A 19403-nucleotide genomic window follows, 5' to 3' on the forward strand; every position below is an offset into this window, starting at 1 on the left:
CTATAATGTAGTTGATAACAAGCAGGTCTCGCCGTAAATTCACACCACAGCTCGAGAGTTGCCAGAGGCATGCTTTTACGCCACCTATAACCCATGCTCCATCCCCTGTTCTTGGCGGTCTCACGCCTTGCATGCCTCCCTCCGCATCCGCGGAAGACAGGGATTGAGGGCTTATGTAGCCTCTGTAGGAACTATGTTCTTTGTCCATTATAACGCCGACACCGAAGCAACTCTAACAATACGCGCGGCTCTGTAAAGGCTGCACATGTTATATTGATAACTATACTATGATGCGCATTGCTGAGCTGAATTTTGGAACTAAACTATGTAGCTCGATTGTACACTGGGAAACACACATGTTGGGGTCTTATTACAGAATCTGGAGTTGTGGGCAGGTGAAATGATGTCAACGTCGAGGCTTCCTAGCCCCACTCTCGTTAGCGCAAAACCGCCCAGAACCATCCTGCCCCTTTACTCCAGTATCTAGTACGTTGACCCGGGTACCCTATCAACCTGGACACAGCGTACATGGGTCAGCGTGAAAGGCGAGAGGCTTCAGACCAGAGGCTTCAGACTAACAACAACTGCCAAGCGTTCAGTGAGGCGCATAGTAGCTTACACTGGTTGTGTTAGGGCCATCCCGTGTCCCCGTGTCTACATCTGGCTAGGATGGTTATACCGCCATTACCACAACTGTGCAAGGCGTATGCCGTCAAAGGTGCATGCTATACAAGATGCATATTGTCCAAGGTGCATGCCGTTCAAGGTCCAAGGTGCATACCGTCCAAGGTCCAAGGTGCATGCCGTCCAAGGTGCATGCTACTTGTTATCATGTCACTGCGCTGTTCAGTAGGCATATAAAATCCGGTCTATTATTGGACCTCGCTGCTACAAGGGTATTGAGAGTTGACGCAAAAGGCCACTAAATCATACTAGTAAGTATGTCCAGAATCACCGCGAAAAGCCACAAAAGACTAACAAGGATGCAAAATCGCCGCGAAAAGCCACCAAAAGCATTCTAGCAAGGATGCTCAGAATCAGCGAGAAAAGCCACAAAAGAATAGCAAGGATGCAAAATCGCCGCGAAAAGCCACCAAAGGCATTCTAGCAAGGATGCTCAGAATCAGCGAGAAAAGCCACAAAAACATACTGACAGAGATCCCTACCATCTGAAGCGTACACCCGGCCCCCTCTTGCGGATCCGCAGCAACCGGTCTGCAAGTACCGCCTAGCCTTAGAGAATAGACTAGTGGAGTATTATTGGCCCTGCATCTAGAATCTTTTACAGGGGTTCAGAATCCGCTGAATAGACACAAAAAAGAGAGGCTAGGTAATAGAGATATTCTCTTATCATTATTCTAGTAGTAATAGGGGTTAAAATAACCCTACATGTTTAATAAATTGTTTTGGGTCGAGGAAGACAAATTAGTCAGGGAGAGAAAGTGGTCGGGAAGAGAAATTAGTCGGGACGAGAAAGTGGTCGGGAAGAGAAATTGTTTCAGTCGAGGAGGATAACTTGTTTGGGTCGAGGAGGATAAATTGTTTGGGTCGAGGAGGATAACTTGTTTGAGTCGAAAAGAATAAATCGTTTAGGTTGAGGAGGATAAATCGTTTGCGTCGAGGAAAATAAATCGTTTGGGTCGAGGAGGATAAATCGTTTGGGTCGAGGAGGATAACTTGTTTGGGTCAAGGAAAATAAATTGTTTGGGTCGAGGAGGATAAATCGTTTGGGTCGGTAGGTAAGAGGGCGCTGTTACTGTAACAGGGTAGCACGGGTTAAAACCCCACCTTTGTCCTACAATAGGTAGCTAGGATTAAAATCCCCCTGTCACCTACTCTTCAACGTAGGGATCAATTCCTCCTAAGTCACCTACAATAGGTACTAGGGATTAAAATCTCCCCTGCTTACACTAGCAAAGATCCGACCATGTTCGCTCGCAAGTTCCGACCATGTTCGCTCGCAAGTTCCGACCATGTTCGCTCGCAAGTTCCGTTCATGTTCGCTCGCAAGTTCCGTTCATGTTCGCTCGCAAAGTTTTGCCCATGTTCAGTCGCATACTTACGTACGTTCAGTCACCCAGGTCACCTAGCTTACCCTCACTTACCCCTTGCCTCACCCTTCAGGCACCAGACGGCCCTAGATATATGTAATGTCTACTCGCACGACTAAAACTAGCCTTTGCATCTAATCGCCTGCTTTGCTTTGTTAACTTTTTACTAAGCGAACCCCTATAGATCTTATAAAGATCTTTCGACCATTTCCAACTAGGATATATCGACCTTCGAATTCCTTGGACGAGGGGGGTTTTAGCGGCGGTAAGGCAAGAATACGGACCGGAGCCCCACTTGAACCCCTCCTAAGTTCCACCTGTCATAAACTTAATCTTACCCCTCTTTCTCCCCTTTACATACTTTACATACTTAAATCACAACCTAACTTCTCTCTAATAGATACTATCGCACAACACCTGTTGGTCATCGCGACGGTACGGAGTACCAAGATAATCACCATGGCGTCCCAACAGATTCGAGCCACGCCGCCCTCTAAAGACGCTATGCTCAATTCCTTCCTCGAAATCGTCCGTAATTACAATGCGCGCCCACCGCCCGGACGCAACAAGATCGTCTTTCCCGCGTGTCAACTCGTCGTGGAAATGCCCCTGCTTTTGAACCGGCCTAGCGAGCCCCTCCCATGCAGGGAGTCGCCGGCCGTGTTCGAGGCCATCAACGCCCACTTCTCAGCCCAAGTGCACGCGTTTTTCAACGCACTGCATGACCTCGAGGATATGGCAGACAAACCGTCCTCGGACGACCTGGAACTCCTCCACCAGGATGAATGGCTTCGGCCCGTCATCCAGATCACCAACCAGTCTTTCGACAACCCCGAAGGCAACGATGACTGCGTGCACCGCTGCTACCACACTCGCCGCCTCACTGTCCAAAACCCGGAGAGCCTACCTCTCCTCAACCGCGTCATACAACTGCGCATCTTCCACGACAACGCTTACAGCCCAGATCCGGCCAACATGCGGCCCGTCTCCATGCGCACGCCCCTCGAACTCGCTACCCGCCTCCCTCACCTTCGCGAGCTACACTGCCCCTGGCTATGGGAGGAATTTCCCATTGCCTTCACATCTCAGGCGATGCGGAGAATTGCTCGCGTCTGGGAAGGCCCTTGGCGTGATGCCCGCGTTGAGTTCGGGCGGGGTGTGCGTCATGTCATGCCCTTGTTGCCGTCCTCCCTCACCAAGGTCAGTCTCTGGTTCTGGAGGACCAACGCCTATGGGCGTGAGGACCAAGCGGTGCAGATGCCTGACCTTGTCGGCGCATCCTTGTCGTCGCCATCGACCAATGAGTTTGAAGGCATGGACCCTGTGTCTCTTGGGTTGCGAGACCTGGGGAGTCGCCTGGAGGAACTAGACGTCATCGCGCTCATCACCCCTGATCTTTTCCATTCTAGCGGCGACGGTTTGTTATGGCCACGAATGGTGCACCTCAAAGTAGAATTCCACCCGTGCGCGCCTAACGGCACCTGGTACTTTTCCGGCCCGAGAGGCGAGAATCCCCACTCGACAGGATTCGCCATCACGAGAGAGGAGCACTACCCGTCCGAAGGCCTGGAATACGACGACGAGACGCACGCCTTATGGGATGATGAGGAGGAAGAGTACTGGGGTGATGAGGGCATATACGAACACTACACGCCCGATATGTTCCGTACGCGCCCCATCGTGGAGCGCATCAACCCTTTGCTCTTAGAGTTCGCCTCATCTCTACAACGGCAAAAGATGCCCTCCCTTCAAGACGCTGAGCTATTTACGTGGCTTACGTGGCGGCCCTCGAAGGACCGAGTTCAAGAGTATGAAGGGAGTGATGAGGTGCCTCCTACTACAGATGTGGAGCAGACCGTTATGTTCCGATGGGGGGTGAGATACGATGCGCCTAAAGGAGATGGGAAAGGAAAAGTGACGTGGCAGGTCGGTGACTGGAGGCCGGAGGACAAAGTCATTGCGGCGTTTAAGGATCTTGTGGGCGGGGAGGGGGAGAACATAGAGTGGAAAGCGTTTGAGTATATAGAAGAGAGGGAGCAAGATGTAGAAGCCTTTATCTGATGAGACCTACCTAGGTAGGTAACTATTACAGAATTAACAGGACAGGCTGGTAGAACAGACTCACTCCTTTTCAACATTCTAACGGAAGGCCGACAGTTGCGCTCACAGCTACTGGCAAGCACGAGAGAAAACATTCCTTTCCTTCAATCGATCCTTATCTATATATGTACCTACTCCCTATATGGTTAAACTATCTATAAAGGAAACTACCAAAGATGTCACTAGCACAGCAGCATTATTCGCCCCCCTAGTCCTACTAAGCACTAACGCCGACACAATACGCCTCCCCTAACCAATAATTCGTCACACAATCGCTACTCACAGCCGGATTCCACGCCAAAAACTGTGCCAATGTAAGGCCCGCCTGGCTCGCCATATCCGTGCAGGATAGACCGTCAGTCACAACAGCCCACTTATTGCAGTTGTCTGGCGAGCCGGTCATGGTCGGTGCAGGAGGCGTTGGCTTAGAAGTAGTCGTAGGTGCAGTCGTCGTCGGGGTAGAGGCGCCAGCGACACCAACACAGTACGCCTCGCCCAGCCAGTAGTTGGTGCTACAGTCGGAACTGACAGCCGGGTTCCATGCTAAGAATTGGGCGAGGGAAATGCCAGCCTGGGTGGCCATGTCTGTGCAGGAGAGGCCATCAGTGACGAGGGACCACTTGTTGCAGTCGGCAGGCGAGCCGGTCATGGTTGGGCCAGGCGGTGTTGGTTTTGTGGTCGTGAGACCACCGGTACTTGTGGGAGCTGCGGTGGTTGTTGGACTGCTGTCGTCACCCGAGATACCAACGCAGTAGGCCTCGCCTAGCCAGTAGTTGGTGGAACAGTCGGAACTTACAGCCGGGTTCCACGCTAGGAATTGTGCGAGGGAAATGCCAGCCTGGGTGGCCATGTCTGTGCAGGAGAGGCCATCGGTGACGAGGGACCACTTGTTGCAGTCGGCAGGCGAGCCAGTCATAGTTGGGCCAGGCGGCGTTGGTTTTGTGGTTGTGGGACCGCCGGTGCTTGTAGGGGATCCGGTGGTTGTTGAACTGCCGTCGTCGCCCGAGATACCGACGCAGTAGGCTTCGTCAACCCAGTAGTTGATCGAGCAGTCTGATGAAACGGCCGGGTTCCATGCTAGGAATTGCCCGAGGGTGATGCCGGCTTCAGAGACCAGGTCCGCGCAGGACAACCCGTCCGTGACGAGGACCCACTCGTTACAGTCTGCGGGCGAGCCTGACATGGTCGGTCCTGGTGGTGTCGCGGAAGTTGGGGTAGCTGTACTGTCCTGTTCGATATACCATGAGCCGCAGTAGCGAACGCCCTTTTCAAATGCGCACGCCGGATCCGAGGCGTTGCCGAGGCCGGGATTCCACAAGCCAAATTCCTCAAGGTCGACGTTGTAGGTGTCCGCGGCGAGTTGGCAGTTGCTGCCGAAGGTGGAGCCGGTGAGGTTGAACTGGAAGTCGTCTCCGGCGAAGTAGTGCACGCAGTCGTCGCGCGTGCCCGTGGCTTCGGGGAGGGGCGTGTATAGTCGGGGGTAGGGGTTCTCGGTGGCGTCGGGGCGCTCGGTGTAGGGGATTCCGGTGAAGGGCGCAGAGGGGTCCAGGGTGACACTGGCGTAACCAGGGCGGCCCGTATAAGTGTTGATATCGCCCACTGCGGCGACGCAGTAAGACTCCAATGCAAAGAGGTTGGTGCAGTTGGTATTGACGGCCGGGTTCAGGAAGAAGAAGTCGGGGAGGGTAATGCCGAATTTGATGGCAACGAGATTGCAATAGTCGCCTTGTTGGACCGAGTACCACCGCCCGCAAGGCTTGTCGGCACCGCCGGAGCCGTCTGCTGCGTCAGTGGGCTTGGGAGCCGCAGTGGTGGGGGTAAGAGGGGGCAAGGCGGAGGTGTCGCTGGGGATCACGAACTTGCGGCCAGGAGCATCGACGCAGATTTCGGAGCCGTTCATCTTGGGAAGGTTTGCGCACCCGTAGCTAATGGAAGGGTTCCAGGCAATGAGTTGCGTCTCGGTGATGTTGGCTGCTGCAGCCACGGCCTCGCACGTCGCATTATTGGGGACGGTGACAGTGGTGCACTGGTTGGTAATGCAGAGAGAGGTGCCAACGGCGGGAAAGTTAGTGCAGAAGGCCTCTAGGTCGTTGTCGGCTAGCAGCCAGTTGGTGCCAACGCCCTGGCTCTTGGATATGGTGTAGCAGTCTTCTGAGGCTTTAATGGTGTAGGTTGACCCCTCACACACCTTGGCCGTTGGAGCAGGGGCCGCCGTGAAGTAGTCGATGGTCGTTGTTGCGACGGGGCGCCCCGTAATGCTGCAACTCGCCGTCATGCTCTCGTACAGCGACATGCTGGCTGCAATAGGCCCGTCACCGTACGGTGACCCCTCGCGCAGCCGCAGACGCTCGACCAGGCACTTGTCGCAGTCATCGGGTCGCACCTGGTCCGTGGTGTTGCTAATGTAGTTGAAAGGGCTAATACCGGGATCCGAGAAGGCCGCTGCCAGGGCTGCAACTGGTCCGCAGAAACGCCCCTCGTCGTCCTTGAGGCAGGCATTCTGAAAGTAGAACTGCAGCGCTCCAGGAATATAGACCGCCGCGGCCTCGACCTCAAGGTCGACCGTGATGGTCTGGTTCAAGCACCCGGACTGTACTGATGACCGCCATGTATCAAGAGCGGATGAGCAACCGGTGGTGCAGATGCGCGTCAGTGACGCGGGCGGGTAGAAGACGTCTGGGCGGAGGTCCCTCACCAGCGGATCGCAGGCCGTGACATCGACGGTCAGGGCATTGGTGCACTCTACGGTAAGTGTCGAGGGAAGACTATCTGGGTAGAGCAGCACCGTGGCAGATGCTGTTGATGCAATCCCGAGAGAGAGAAGCAGGTTGACGACGAAGGTCTGCATTATGAAGGTTGTCCAGGCCCAATCCCTCGATTGCGGCTTACCTTGGGACCTTTAATGAGACAAGTCAGCGGGGATAACTGCTTTCTGTGGGAGGAAGAGAGGGGGCTCTTCGTGTGGCTGACGGCGGCATCGCATCGGAAGAAGGACATTTTTCTTAGGCAGGTTGCTGAGCATCTTTTAGACTCTTAGATGGAAACAGCATACAAGAATACGTAATTCGGCTTACAGCTCTAGGTTCCCCCCCTGTCCTTTGGCAGATATGGCTCATGGGTGGATGCTACCCTTATTCCACCTGTTACTAAAATAAGTGAGGGCAGTGAAACCGCCCGCTGTCACAGGCCATCAAACTTAAATTGCGGGCCGCTACGGCTTGCCATCTTCGGCCAATTATCCTATTTCTTATTCGCGTAGGCAATATTATGCAGGTACAGTACGCTTAAATGTAAGTCTAAGTCCCAATCTGGCCAAGCGATGCACGTTCAACGCCAAGACGGAAGACTGAAGAGATAACATAGCTCCGGGTATCAAGGACGGGATTGCATTTTCGCACTATCTTACTATCTTAATTAATATTGCAACGCCTAGAATCCTATAGGATTGTGAACCCTGACGGGACCTGCTTTTCTAGTGGTAGCTTGCATCTTGGGGGCTGCTTATTCATGTGTTAGTTGAGATCTAGACTCAGTGACTCGGGCATCACTTTGGCACTTCCGCCTTTTCCGAAGCAAGAAAAGGTCCGCATAATTACCGCAGAGATGCTCGAATGCAATGATACCCAAAAAGGTCCCCATTTACGCTTCTACCTGCCTAATAGGATGTCGATAGTGGCGAGATCGGACCTTGATATTACCCTCGGCTGCGCGAAGGCGGAGTGAACTGTCATCGATGCCGAGTGCAAGGCCTGACCAGGGTAAGTGGAGTAGAAATGAATCCCACCTACTCAAGATATCATCTTATACAAGATGCAGCGGCAGCTTGCTGCCCTCCAGGTCATAGACATTCCCGAGCAGGTACAACACCCGTGACGGACGGCCATGCGGTATCCTATTGTCCTTGCTCTTCTATGGGGGCAGAGGCTCGCCGAAGGCTTGCCCTGGCACCAGGCAGCAGATCGTGCTGCTGTTGCTGATTTGCCAGCAACGTGTCGGAATCCCGTGTCGTGAGTGTCTTGTTGCCCCCTTTGAGCTGTCTTACTAGACGTGGTCTAATTCGTGATTGCCGCAGACCGTTTGACTACTCAGCCAAGCTCAGACGCGAATATGAGCTGCCACTGTGTCGGGACGGCGACGAAACTCTTGGGGTGACTCCCTTCCTCGGCGCCATGGACACGCCGTCTTTACTGAGCGGCCGAGCAACAGACGACGACTACACGTGCGGGCCGGACCGGCCTTGCGCCAACAAGGCTTGCTGCCCCAAGGCCACGCTGTCGTGCAACTACGGCGAGGAGGCGTGCGGCACATCGGGCATCTCGCCCAACGAAGTCTGCTGGTCCAACTGCGATGCCAAGTCTGAGTGCGGCAAGGACGCCAAAGTGCCCGGCCAGGAATGCCCCCTCAACGTCTGCTGCGGCAAATGGGGCTTCTGCGGCATGACCGAGGATTACTGCGACAAGAAAGATCATGGTACCACCGGCGGCTGCCAGTCCAACTGCGACCAGCCTGGCCCTAAGAACAAGGCCAACTCGCAGACCCGCATCATCGGCTACTACGAGGGCTGGCGAGCTAACAGCGCCTGTCAGGGCATGGGGCTCAAGGACATCCCCGTAAACTCCCTGACGCACCTGTACTTTTCCTTTGCGTCCATCACCCCGGACACGTACAGCATCGCGCCTATGGACGGCATCGCCGGGTCTCTGTTCTCCGAGTTCACCAACCTCAAGAAGAAGAACCCCGCCCTCAAGACCGTCATCGCCATTGGTGGATGGACCTTCAACGACCCGGGCCCAACCCAGAAGGTCTTCAGCGATATGGTGGGCTCGGCACAGACCCGTAAGACCTTCATCGACAACCTGTTGAGCTTCCTGCGCGAGTACGCCTTCGACGGCGTCGACTTTGACTGGGAGTACCCCGGAGCTGATGACCGCGGCGGCGTCGACGCCGATGGCAAGAACTTTGTCACATTCCTCAAGGAGCTCGACGACGCCAACAAGAAGCAACCCGTCAAGTACGTCGTTTCCTTCACGTTGCCTACCTCATACTGGTACATGCGTCACTTCGACCTCAAGGCCGTCGACCACGTCGACTTTGTCAACGTCATGTCCTACGACCTGCACGGCGTCTGGGACGGCAAGAACCCAATCGGCCAGAAGATCTACGGGCACACGAACATCACTGAGATGGAGCAGGCCTTTGACCTTTTCTGGCGCAACGACGTTCCCGCGAACAAGCTCAACATGGGCCTCGGATTCTATGGCCGCGCCTTCCAGCTGCAGGACCCCTCGTGCAGCAAGCCGGGGTGCGGCTTCAAAGGCGGCGCTACCAAAGGAGGCTGCAGCGGCGAGTCGGGCATTTTGAGCTACCGTGAGATCATGGCCGTTATTGATGCCAAAAAGATCAAGCCCGTACATGACAAGAAGGCAGGCGTTAAGTATATTACGTGGAACAACGACCGTACGTTAATATTCTTTGTTCTCCCCCATTTAGGGTGTCATCGAGGGTCGTTTTACTCTCGGACCGCCCCCGAACTACCCCTGAAACACCCAAAACAAGAATAATACAGCTAACAATGTTGGGTAGAGTGGGTGTCGTACGATGACGCCGACACCTTCTCCCAGAAAAAGGACCTAGCTAAGGACCTAGGGCTGGGTGGCTACCTCATCTGGGCCATCGATCAGGATGACGAGCACTTGACGGCACTGCAGGCCGTCATCTCGCCTAAGAAGCTAGGTGACTTGGGCGCGGCCGGCGACAAGGACGACTGGCAATCATCTAACAAGCATTGCTACATCACATCCTGCGATGGCAAATGCGACACCGGCGACATCAAAATTACCGACCAACCCTGCGGCGACGACGACAAGCGCAGCAAGCTCTGCTGCCCGCTGTCTGGGGCCCCGAACCCCAAAGAGTGCGCATGGCGCGGCAACCCCCCCTTGTGCAACGGCCACTGCCATGACGACGAGGTCATGATGGAGATGAACAAGTGGGGCGACGGTGGTGGGTGCAATGATGGCAACAAGGCCTACTGCTGCAAGAGCCCGCTGGCCGAGGAAAACAGCTGCTACTGGAGTGGTGTTGGCGGCTCCTGCAAAGGCGATGACTTGCCGCTGACATTTTCGGGCACCGTTCTAACCATCTTAGAAGACGTGGCCAAGGTCATCCTTCGCGTCGTCGGGCGCGCCTATCCTCTCACCGCCCTAGCAGGAGAAGCGCTCCTCTTGGTGCTCGACGAACTCGATCTCGACACAGACAAGTACTACTGCTGCCCTAAAGAAGACATCCCCAAATGGAAGAACTGCGAGTGGTTCGGCAAGCCCGGCAGCTGTTTCGACGGACACTGCCCAGACATGACATATGCCCAGCTGACCGACAGCTACTTCGGCGGTGGCGAGACTTGCGGCTGGCAAGCTTCTCGAGTACGCACCTTTTGCTGCGAGCCGTCCGAGGACCCCTTGTTTCTGCCCGTACCCCTAGGGAATCTTTTCCAGAACCCGCCAGATAGTGATAGTGTCGACACCGACTTCTCCCTCGAAACGGACAAGGACTCAGACACGGAGCAGAACCCCAACGATGCAGCCTTCCAGTTCGTCGTGCTCGCTTCGCCCGAGGAGCTGCAGGTCTCCATCGACAAGCGCGACGGCTCCCACTGGGACGTATTCTCAGGCTGCGACTCGGCCATCGGCGATGAAGGCCCCCACACGGTGCAGATGGTATGCACAGACTTCTCCGAGGGTAGCAACTGCCACAAGATCGGTCTCGGCCATGGTGTCCCTGGCACCATCTTGGAGATGCCCGCCGGGTGCGGCCCCGGAAAATACGCCATTGCAAAAGACATGGTCCCAGCCTCTGAAAAGGTCCGTCTTCCCCGTCACCTCGAACACCTTTCAGCCGCCCACACCCCCATCGTCTACGATTTGACCTTCGACTACGACTTTACCCGCGTACCCCGCGACCTTGGCGACACCCAGATGCGCATTGACTTCAGCAACCAGGACGACTATTGGAACACAGTCGTCTCGGCGGCCGGAAACACTAAGAAAAAAATCAAGCGCTCCCTCGCCGAGGCTGGGGGCAACCACGCCCGCTGGTTGGAGGAAGAATACCGCGACGACTACCATTTTGGGGGACTCTCGCGTCGTGACCTCGAGGAGCGCTGGTTCGGCTCAGGTGTCCTCGACTGGCTTGCCCGCATTGTCCGCCCGGAAATCAAGCGCGAGTTTACTTATGATTACCAGGACACCCTGACAGCCAAACTCATTGACGAGACCTGGCAATGTACCCGCAACGACATCAACTACGAGGGCCACATCCTCGCCCAGGCCCTCCTTAAAGTGAACATAGCGACAAGCTTCGGGTTTACCCTAATCGTCACAAAGCTGACCCCTCCCCTCGACATGTCCCAAAGCTACCTAACCTTCTATAACAAGGGCGAGATCACGGGAGTTCTAACCCTCGAAGCCGTTGCTAAGTTTTCCTACCACAAGGGGGACGTCATCGTGAACATCCCTTTCCCAGGCGCCTCCTTCAAAATCCCAGGAATCGCAACTATCGGCCCGCAGCTGACGGTCGAGGGCAGCATCGACGCCTCGCTGACCCTGTCGGGCAAGGTGGAAACTCGTCTCGAGTTCGCCAACTGGGAGGTTCGCCAAGTCCTTCCCGACAACGGCGACAGTAACTACACGCCCAAAGAGATCGGTGACGGCGACCCGGACCTCAAGCGCACCGGCGACAACGAGGACCTGGACGAGCCGACCTTCTATGCCGGCGCCCAGGCCATCGGCGACGCGACGGCCAAGATCTCAGCGGCGGCTGAGTTCGGCATCCGCTTCGACAAGCGCTGGGACGTCGAACCGGCCGCCGCGGCTGTTGTGGCCGAGGCCAGCGTCATGGTCAAGATGGGCGTCGGCATCTCCACCAAGGACACCTGCCCCTTTACATTTGGGGTCGATGTCGGCGCACGTCTGTTTGCGCGCGCAACAGCACCCGGCTTCAAGTGGCCAGGAGCCGAGGTGGCCATCACGCCTGCTTATAAAAAGCCCATCATCGAGGGCGGCACATGTCCGGGCCTAGGACCCCTCCCGACCAAGCGTGATCTTAACTCCATCCTCACCATTGATGGCAACGATACCCGTAGCCATAGCCATGGCCATGGCCACACCCATACCCACAATAGCCTAAGCCACGGCCATGGCCACATCCACAATAGCCGCGCCCTGGTCAAACGAGCAGCGGTCTGGGGTCCAGTACTCAGCGTGCCCGTGGGAAGCTACTTCTGCCCACCCGAAACCGATGACAGCGCTGGCCCGGGTACCATCTGCTCTAAGATCGGGTACGCCTGGGATGAGGACAATGTTATCGAGGACGCACTTCTAAGGCGGGCCCTCGAAAAAAGGAACTCAAAGCCGGCCGAAATCTGCGGCCAAAGAATCACCTTCGAATACCCGTCACCCTCGGAGGCCAAAGCTCTGAAGAACCCGACCTATGGCTTCGAAAGCACCGACTGCAAGGACTACAAGTTTGGCGCTCTCCCGGCCGATGTCCCCGGTGTCGACTACGAAGCCGAGCACGTTCTCGAAGCTCAACTCATCAAACAGTTCTTCGAGTATGTCGCTAAGAATGTTGGCCCCTTCCCTCACCCCGACCCTGAAAAGGCTAAGTTGGGCACGACACTCCAGTTCTGCCCGCTCGTCAAACTGCTCTGGAACGTTCCGGTTGAAATCCCGAACCTCGATACCGCCTCGGGGATTGGCGCCCTCCTTACTCCCTATAAACATGTCATCAACCAGTTTCCCACCAAAACATGGAAGAACAAAGAGTACGTCCTCCTCGACACTAACATCAACTCCCCGCCTAAGGCGGGAGCTTGGGCCGGATTCAGTAGCAAGGGCAAAAATATCCAAATCGTTTCTCTCAAGAAATGGCTCGGCACCGAACCCGACAACAACCCCCAAAGTCCCTCCGGCCAAACCCCCCCCAAATACCCCAGCACTAGCAAAATCGCCACCATCGGCGGTGCCGAGGAGATCATGAAGTCGATGCGCGCCATCCTCGGCTCGCGCCTGTACCACAACACCCCCGCCGTCTCGACCATTCTCAAAGCCCAAAAGGAGCGGGTAGGCGAGGTGCTCCGGCGGCTCGACACCGAGGTCCTGCCCGCCAATCCCAAGAAAGAAGGCTGGGCGCCCTGGGCGCCACTAGGGCTGAAGGGAATGTGGGACACGTTCATGACGGGCAAGATGGCGCTGGTTGTTACCAAGTCGAACATGGTAACTAACGATATCTTGCCGCGCATGCAGGCCTTGTGGGCGGACCAGGCCGCGAGGGACGCGGCTAAGATTGACGATAAGGATAAGGCAGATGTAGTGGAATTGAAGGAGAGGAAACAGAGGCTGATTGATACTATTGATGCGTTCGCTGCTATTTTGCAGACGACGCCGGCGTGGCTGTTAGCATTTTAGAGGGGTCATTTTCTGTTACGATATGTTAGGGGGTTATCACTAGTATATAATTAAGCTTGTTAGCTTACGTTTCATTATAGACTAAACTAATTTAAGTTAAAACTTGCATAGAAATGCTCTTATAATCTATGCTATAACACTATAACACTTTCTTCCTACCTTAATATAAGACCTGTTTTCATTCTTCCCCTTTATTTAATTCTATGCTTAAATAGCCATTTCTACACTAAAGATAGACCCTTCCCTATTTTCCCTAAAGTACTAAGCCCTATCTCTCTAATCTATATCCTATTATCTAACTACTAATACTAAGCTAGCATCTCTTATTTAAATAGCATAGTTAGATAAAATTAACCTTAACATTACTATCTAGTAGTTAGTAGGTATCCTAGGTAAATAGGAAGCTTAGGACATTATAATAGAGTTATATAGGTATTCTACCTTAATAGTTACTATTATATAATAACGTATTTCCTAGGCAAGCTAGTTACTTAGGCAAGCTAGTTACTTAGGCAAGCTAGTTACTAAAACACTAAAATTAACTATTACTACCTACTACTATACTACTACCCTATATAATAACCCTTATTTAATTGTAATTAATTCCTAGCACCTCTTATATAAGGACATAGGGAACTATATTATAAGAAGTTATATATAGGAATATAAGTTAGATATAAGTTAGTATAATCCTATAGGTCTCCTATAAAGGATATAAAAAAGATAAAGGGGGAACCCTCTATTCTTATTTTCCTTCTATACCTAAAACCCCTCTAACTTAACTAACCCCCTATTTACCTAAGGCTTCCTTATACTATATACCTAAGGCTTATAGTTATAATTAAACTATAACTACCCTAAGTCTTAAGGGCAGCATATAACAACTATAACTAACCTAAGTAAGGAGGCATCCTTATACTACCCCCTACCTTTAAAGGGTGCTTTATCCTTAAAGTATATATATAGAACTCTATATTTAGTTTATTATATAAGTTATAGGTATTATAGCCTAAGTTGTTGCTAAGGAGGGTAGAGGAGTAAGTGTTTCTTTATTTAAGGTAGTAAGTTATATATAAGGGTCTAAGTTAGTATCGAATTAAGTCTAATTAGGGCTATAGACTCTAGATTGTTTGTGTAAGGAGAGATAGATCGCGCTAAACCTAATTTAGACAGCTTTGTTATAAGCTAGAATATGAAATCGAGGTTCGCCTAATTCCTGTTGTTTTCTTTATAACAACAACGCTAAACCCCCCCTCTAAGACTAGTAAGTAGCCCCTCTTAAACGTATAGAAGGATACTAATTGATTGTTTTTAGATACAAAACCAATTCGAACGATTCGGTAGGTTGAGGAACTGTACTAGCATAGTAGTGATAACTTAGGCTAGGCTAACGGGAATTGCAGATTTCTAATTTAAAGATGCTAGTTCCTATGCCCTCTAGGGCTTTTGCAGATTCCTTCTACGTCCTGTACGTCTGCTGCCTTTAGGCAATTTCCTATAGGGCTGTAGCCTATACTTATGTCTAGTCCTCAACTAGCTTAAAGTGCCATTACTACACTTCGTAGCATTCTATGTGTGTTCTAGTAGGTTTCCTATTGCTTTTTAGTTTTGCTTTTAGCTTGTTCTTAGGTTTGTTTAGTGTTGACTTAGTAGGAATAGCTGCCCTAGTTCCTAGGGACTAAGTTCGCTGCTATCGTCGCTACTAAAGCAGCTACCCCCCTTGTCCCTACTAACGTCGTTAACGCTGCCCTTAAGGCTAAGTGTGTCCTATTGCTTGCTACTGCCTCTGTCCCTAAGTTCTAGGACAAGGCGACTTAGGACCTCTATAAGGAGGCCTATACAACTTACGCAGCCCTTAAGTCTCTTAATTTAAGACTTAAGGTAAGTGAATCTCCTTTCCTAGTAGGGTATTAGTGCTGACCTAGGTTAGGCTGTTCGTTTATCGCTACGCTATCTTTAGACGGAGTAGGTAGAGGTTCCTAGCCTCTTAAAGGAGGTAGTAAACGCAGTAGAGGTAGGTGCTGTAGCTGTCGTTGCCGTTGCTACAAAGTTAGTCCTAGCACCTACCCCCTATAGGAAAGAGAAGGAGAAGGAGAAGGAGGTAGAGAATAGGGTTAGGGCCTCCTATAGAGAGTAGGGGGTAGGCCTTATGTTAGAGGGAACTTAGGTGTAGTCTTTTATGTAGGGTCACTTTAACCCTTTGTCTCTTATAGTAGTAGCCGCTTGTTACGACGCTAGTAAGATGTTTAGGAAGGGTGGCTTCTATAAGGGCTATAGCTCTAAGGGTGCCCTAGCTTAGAGGGTGTTTAGTTTAGTGTTGTAGGTAGCAACAACGCTGTTTTTCCCTACTTTGCTGTGCCTCTTATAATTGTAGCTTAGCTTGCCTATCTCCTATTCTATAATCTAACTAGGTAGGTGTAACGCTGGGTCTTAAACTATAAGACTCACAGAGGTTTCGTTGCGTTGGTTTACTTAACAGAGGAGGCAGGGGATTAGACACAAAGGCTTTCGTAAAACACGTTACAGTATATAACAAATACTATATTGAGTTGAGCACGAAGCTCCTATCTAAGAACTAACTATCTACTTATATAGTGGCGTCGTGCCAAAGGGGATAGTTAGGATAGTTAGATAGCCCTAACTATCCCAACTATCCAACTATCTATCACGTGAGCTATTCTCTTTCCGGTACCTGTGATTCTTCCAGTACCTGTCCATCCGGTACCTCCTAATCCTCAGGTGCCTAACTGTCTTCCGGTACCTGTAAACCCAGGTACCGGACACCCATCAGGTGCCTGATAACTGACCCTGCCTTAAAGGTGGTCAAATCGCTAACATTCTCATTACTACTATAACCGGTGTGTCGGCGAAACTGTAGCCGTAAACGCTAGCCGTAACACTAGGTCCCCCTCCGAGAGGCCTAGTCCCTAGGTCTTGCTGACTAAGGAAATGTGCTAACTACTTAAGTGGGGTGATGCCCACCACTATCCATGGGGCAGGTCAGGCTGCAACCATGTCTTCTTCCAAACATACCAAAATCAAAGAACGTCAACTGCTTGCTCAACGTATCGAAAAGGACGGAATCCCAATGTCCCCTTGTTCTAACTGTGTATGCAGCGAACGTACTTGTATCGTTGCTCCAGGTTACCGTCGTTGTAGTGAATGTGCTCGCCGCAATTCCAAATGCGACGCTTGCGCTCCAAGCGCTGCGGAGTGGGAGAAACTCCGTAAAGAAGAGGAACGTTTAGAGGCGGAGGAAGAGGCTGCCGCTGCCTAAGAGCAAGAGGCCTACGCTCGTCGCATGCGCCTTCGTAAACAGCAGAAAGCTCTGAAGACTCGTGGTGCGGAGATGCTGCGGCGCGGTCTTCAAAACCTAGACGAGCTGGATGAGGCCGAGGAGAAAGAGCGCAAGGAGGCCGAAGCTAAGGAATCCTTCCCGCACAGCCCTCCTACTACTGACCTCGGGGGTGCCGTTTCCGAGCACGACTACTTGTCGGCCCTTTCTCCTGGTTTCTTCGAACGTTGGGGTGTCGACGGTGGAACTCCGCCAGCAACTCTAGGCAGCTGAGGTTCCCCCTCAACTCCCACGAGTTATCCGTAGGTTCGTAATCTTTCTATTTGATTAAAAACTCTTCTCGGCGTCCTACTAACCTTCTGTCTAGGATCGCCTCGACCTCATATTCGATAATTTCATTCTCGGGTTGGAGTTCGGTGTCTGTTGCAATTAGGGCGTCGCCTCTTGCTGGTTCTAATAATGAGACATGAAACACTAGGTGGAGTCTGGAGTTCTTAGGTAGCTGCAGCTTGTAATTAACTGAGCTGACTTTTCCTAATATCTTGAATGGTCCCAATTTCTTGAAGTCCAACTTCATGCTTGGTCGTTTCGTTTTGATGTGTTTCTAGAGTAGGTATACTTTATCCCCCTCCTTAAAGGCAGGTTCCATACTGCGCTTCTTGTTTGCGTATGCGGCGGATTGTTCATTTAAGAACTAGATGTCCGTCGCAAGTTGTTTCTGGAAGGAAAGTATCTTCGATACTTCTAACGTTCCTTCCTTAGAGCGAAATTTATCTAGTCTCGGCGTTTTGTACGCTTCTAGTTGCCATCCGTTATTAGCAAAGAAGGGTGAGACTTTTGTCACCTCTGATGGTGCTAAGTTATATGCGAATTCTGCTAAATGTAGGTACTGAACCCAGTTGTCCTGTTCAGTATTAACATAGCTTCGCAAGTATGCTTCTAACGTCTGATTAGTTCGTTCTGTTTGTCTATCCGTTTGTAGATGAAAAGCTGTGGACAGCTTGTGGTTTGTTCCGAGCTGCGCCATGACTGTCTGCTAGAATTTGGATGTGAAGAGCTTATCTCTATCCGAAATTATCTCGTCTAGTAGCCCATGCGCTACAACAATGACTTTTAGAAAGATATATGCTAACGCCTTCACGTCTGACGCTTCTTTAAACGGCGTGAAGTGTGCTTCTTTTATAAGCCTGTAGTTAGAGACCATAATGGAGTCTATAACAAATCCTGTCATTGGCTCTTTCGATGCTAGCAACTTGACAATGAAGTCAATTGCTATCGAGGACCATGCTCGTTTTGGTGTTGGTGGGGACTTCAAAAGTCCATATGGTGCGTGTCTATTTGCTTTTGACTTCTGGCAAATGTCGCATCCTAACACAATTGTTTCTACCTGCTTCCTTAGACCTAGGAAGTAGTAGTGTCGTGCAATTCGTTCGAAGGTTCGTGTTACTCCCTAATGACCGTGTGCTGGCAACGAGTGTTGTTCTTGCACTAGCGGGCGTCTCATTTGACTTGGGACATACACTAATCCTTTGAATCGGATCAGCCCTTGTTCGTTGATGGAGAAGTTTCCTTCGACTTTGTTTAGGGTTCGCTTCGCTATTTCGTCTGTTGCGTAAGCGTTCTTGAGTCTCTGCTCAAGTTCCGTGTCTTCCACGATGGCGATCGTGGCTAGCAGTTCGTTGTATTGCATTCCTGCGTCTGTCTTCTTTAGTATTGCTCTAGGCCTTTCCTCCTTCGGGCCGATGTAGTCGGTCCTTCTGCTGAGAGCATCTGCTCTTGCATTCTCGGAGCCTTTGCGATAGGTTATCGTGAAGTTGTAGGCTGCGAGGGTTTCTGCCTAGCGGACTTGTCTGCGGTTCAAAACCTTAGTCGTGGTGAAGTATATGAGGTTCTTGTGATCTGTCTACACTTGCATAGTGTGGGTGGATCCCTTAAGATATACGCGCCACTGCTCAAAGGCAACGACAATAGCTAGTAGCTCCTTGTTGTGGATGTCATAGTTGAGCTCCGCGGGTGACAGTTTCCTAGAGTAGTACGCGATTGGTTTGAACTTACCGTTCTCGCCTGGCTGATTTAGACATGCTCCAATCGCGAAGTCAGAAGCGTCCGTCTTAAGGACGATCTTCTTTGCAGGGTTAAATGTCGCAAGGATGGGTGCCTCCGTGAACTTCGTCTTAAGTTCCTAGAAGGCAGCCTCCGCTTTGTCTGTCCATTTGAACACGAGATCCTTCCTAGTGAGCTCTGTGAGTGGTTGAGCTACCTTGGAATATCCCGCAATGAACCGACGGTAGAAGTTGGCGAAGCCTAAGAAGGCTTGTACTTCCTTGACCGTGGTTGGTGTTGGCCATTCTAACACTGCCGTGACCTTTGCTTGGTCCATCTTGATGCCGTGCGTTCCGATAATGTAGCCTAAGAATTCGACTTGGTTTTTATGGAACTCACATTTCTCTAGCTTCAACAGTAGGTTGTATTCCTTCAGCTTCTAGAGGACGA

The 19403-nt window shown here is 51.8% G+C and overlaps 4 protein-coding genes across 4 annotated transcripts; 3 read left to right on the forward strand and 1 right to left on the reverse strand.

Moving 5' to 3' along the window:
• The first annotated feature begins 1964 nt into the window (after positions 1-1964).
• VE01_03802 (uncharacterized protein) lies at positions 1965-5630 on the forward strand. Its single transcript, XM_059463569.1, has 3 exons — positions 1965-2063; positions 2125-2147; positions 2223-5630. The coding sequence occupies exon 3, from the start codon at positions 2511-2513 to the stop codon at positions 4110-4112; it is 1602 nt and encodes a 533-aa protein (XP_059319831.1). The 5' UTR covers positions 1965-2063; positions 2125-2147; positions 2223-2510; the 3' UTR covers positions 4113-5630.
• On the reverse strand, positions 4360-7298 carry VE01_03803 (uncharacterized protein; the record flags this gene model as incomplete). Its single annotated transcript, XM_018273285.2, has 3 exons — positions 7226-7298; positions 4435-7173; positions 4360-4365 (listed from the first exon to the last, which is right to left on the reverse strand). Exons 2-3 carry the CDS (start codon positions 6997-6999, stop codon positions 4360-4362), a joined length of 2571 nt encoding a protein of 856 aa, XP_018131914.1. The 5' UTR covers positions 7000-7173; positions 7226-7298.
• Positions 6551-13697, forward strand: VE01_03804 (uncharacterized protein). The gene is made up of 4 exons (XM_018273286.2): positions 6551-7441; positions 7515-8158; positions 8224-9608; positions 9735-13697. Exons 2-4 carry the CDS (start codon positions 8034-8036, stop codon positions 13613-13615), a joined length of 5391 nt encoding a protein of 1796 aa, XP_018131868.1. The 5' UTR covers positions 6551-7441; positions 7515-8033; the 3' UTR covers positions 13616-13697.
• A 2931-nt stretch (positions 13698-16628) lies between these two features.
• Positions 16629-17183, forward strand: VE01_03805 (uncharacterized protein; the record flags this gene model as incomplete). The annotated part of the gene is made up of 3 exons (XM_018273287.1): positions 16629-16680; positions 16733-16842; positions 16896-17183. 3 exons carry the CDS (start codon positions 16629-16631, stop codon positions 17181-17183), a joined length of 450 nt encoding a protein of 149 aa, XP_018131869.1.
• Between the last annotated feature and the right edge of the window lie 2220 nt (positions 17184-19403).

Source organism: Pseudogymnoascus verrucosus (assembly GCF_001662655.1).
Source record: "Pseudogymnoascus verrucosus strain UAMH 10579 unplaced genomic scaffold scaffold_13, whole genome shotgun sequence".
NCBI classification, from domain to species: Eukaryota; Fungi; Ascomycota; class Leotiomycetes; order Thelebolales; family Thelebolaceae; genus Pseudogymnoascus; species Pseudogymnoascus verrucosus.

Excerpts from the sequence above, each read along its gene's own strand:
- VE01_03802 (XM_059463569.1), top strand. The coding sequence starts at position 2,511 with ATGGCGTCCCAACAGATTCGAGCCACGCCGCCCTCTAAAGACGCTATG.
- VE01_03804 (XM_018273286.2), top strand. The coding sequence starts at position 8,034 with ATGCGGTATCCTATTGTCCTTGCTCTTCTATGGGGGCAGAGGCTCGCC. Across the intron at positions 8,159-8,223 it reads ACGTGTCGGAATCCCGTGTC|ACCGTTTGACTACTCAGCCA; the intron begins GTGAGTGTCTTG and ends TGATTGCCGCAG. Across the intron at positions 9,609-9,734 it reads TATTACGTGGAACAACGACC|AGTGGGTGTCGTACGATGAC; the intron begins GTACGTTAATAT and ends AATGTTGGGTAG.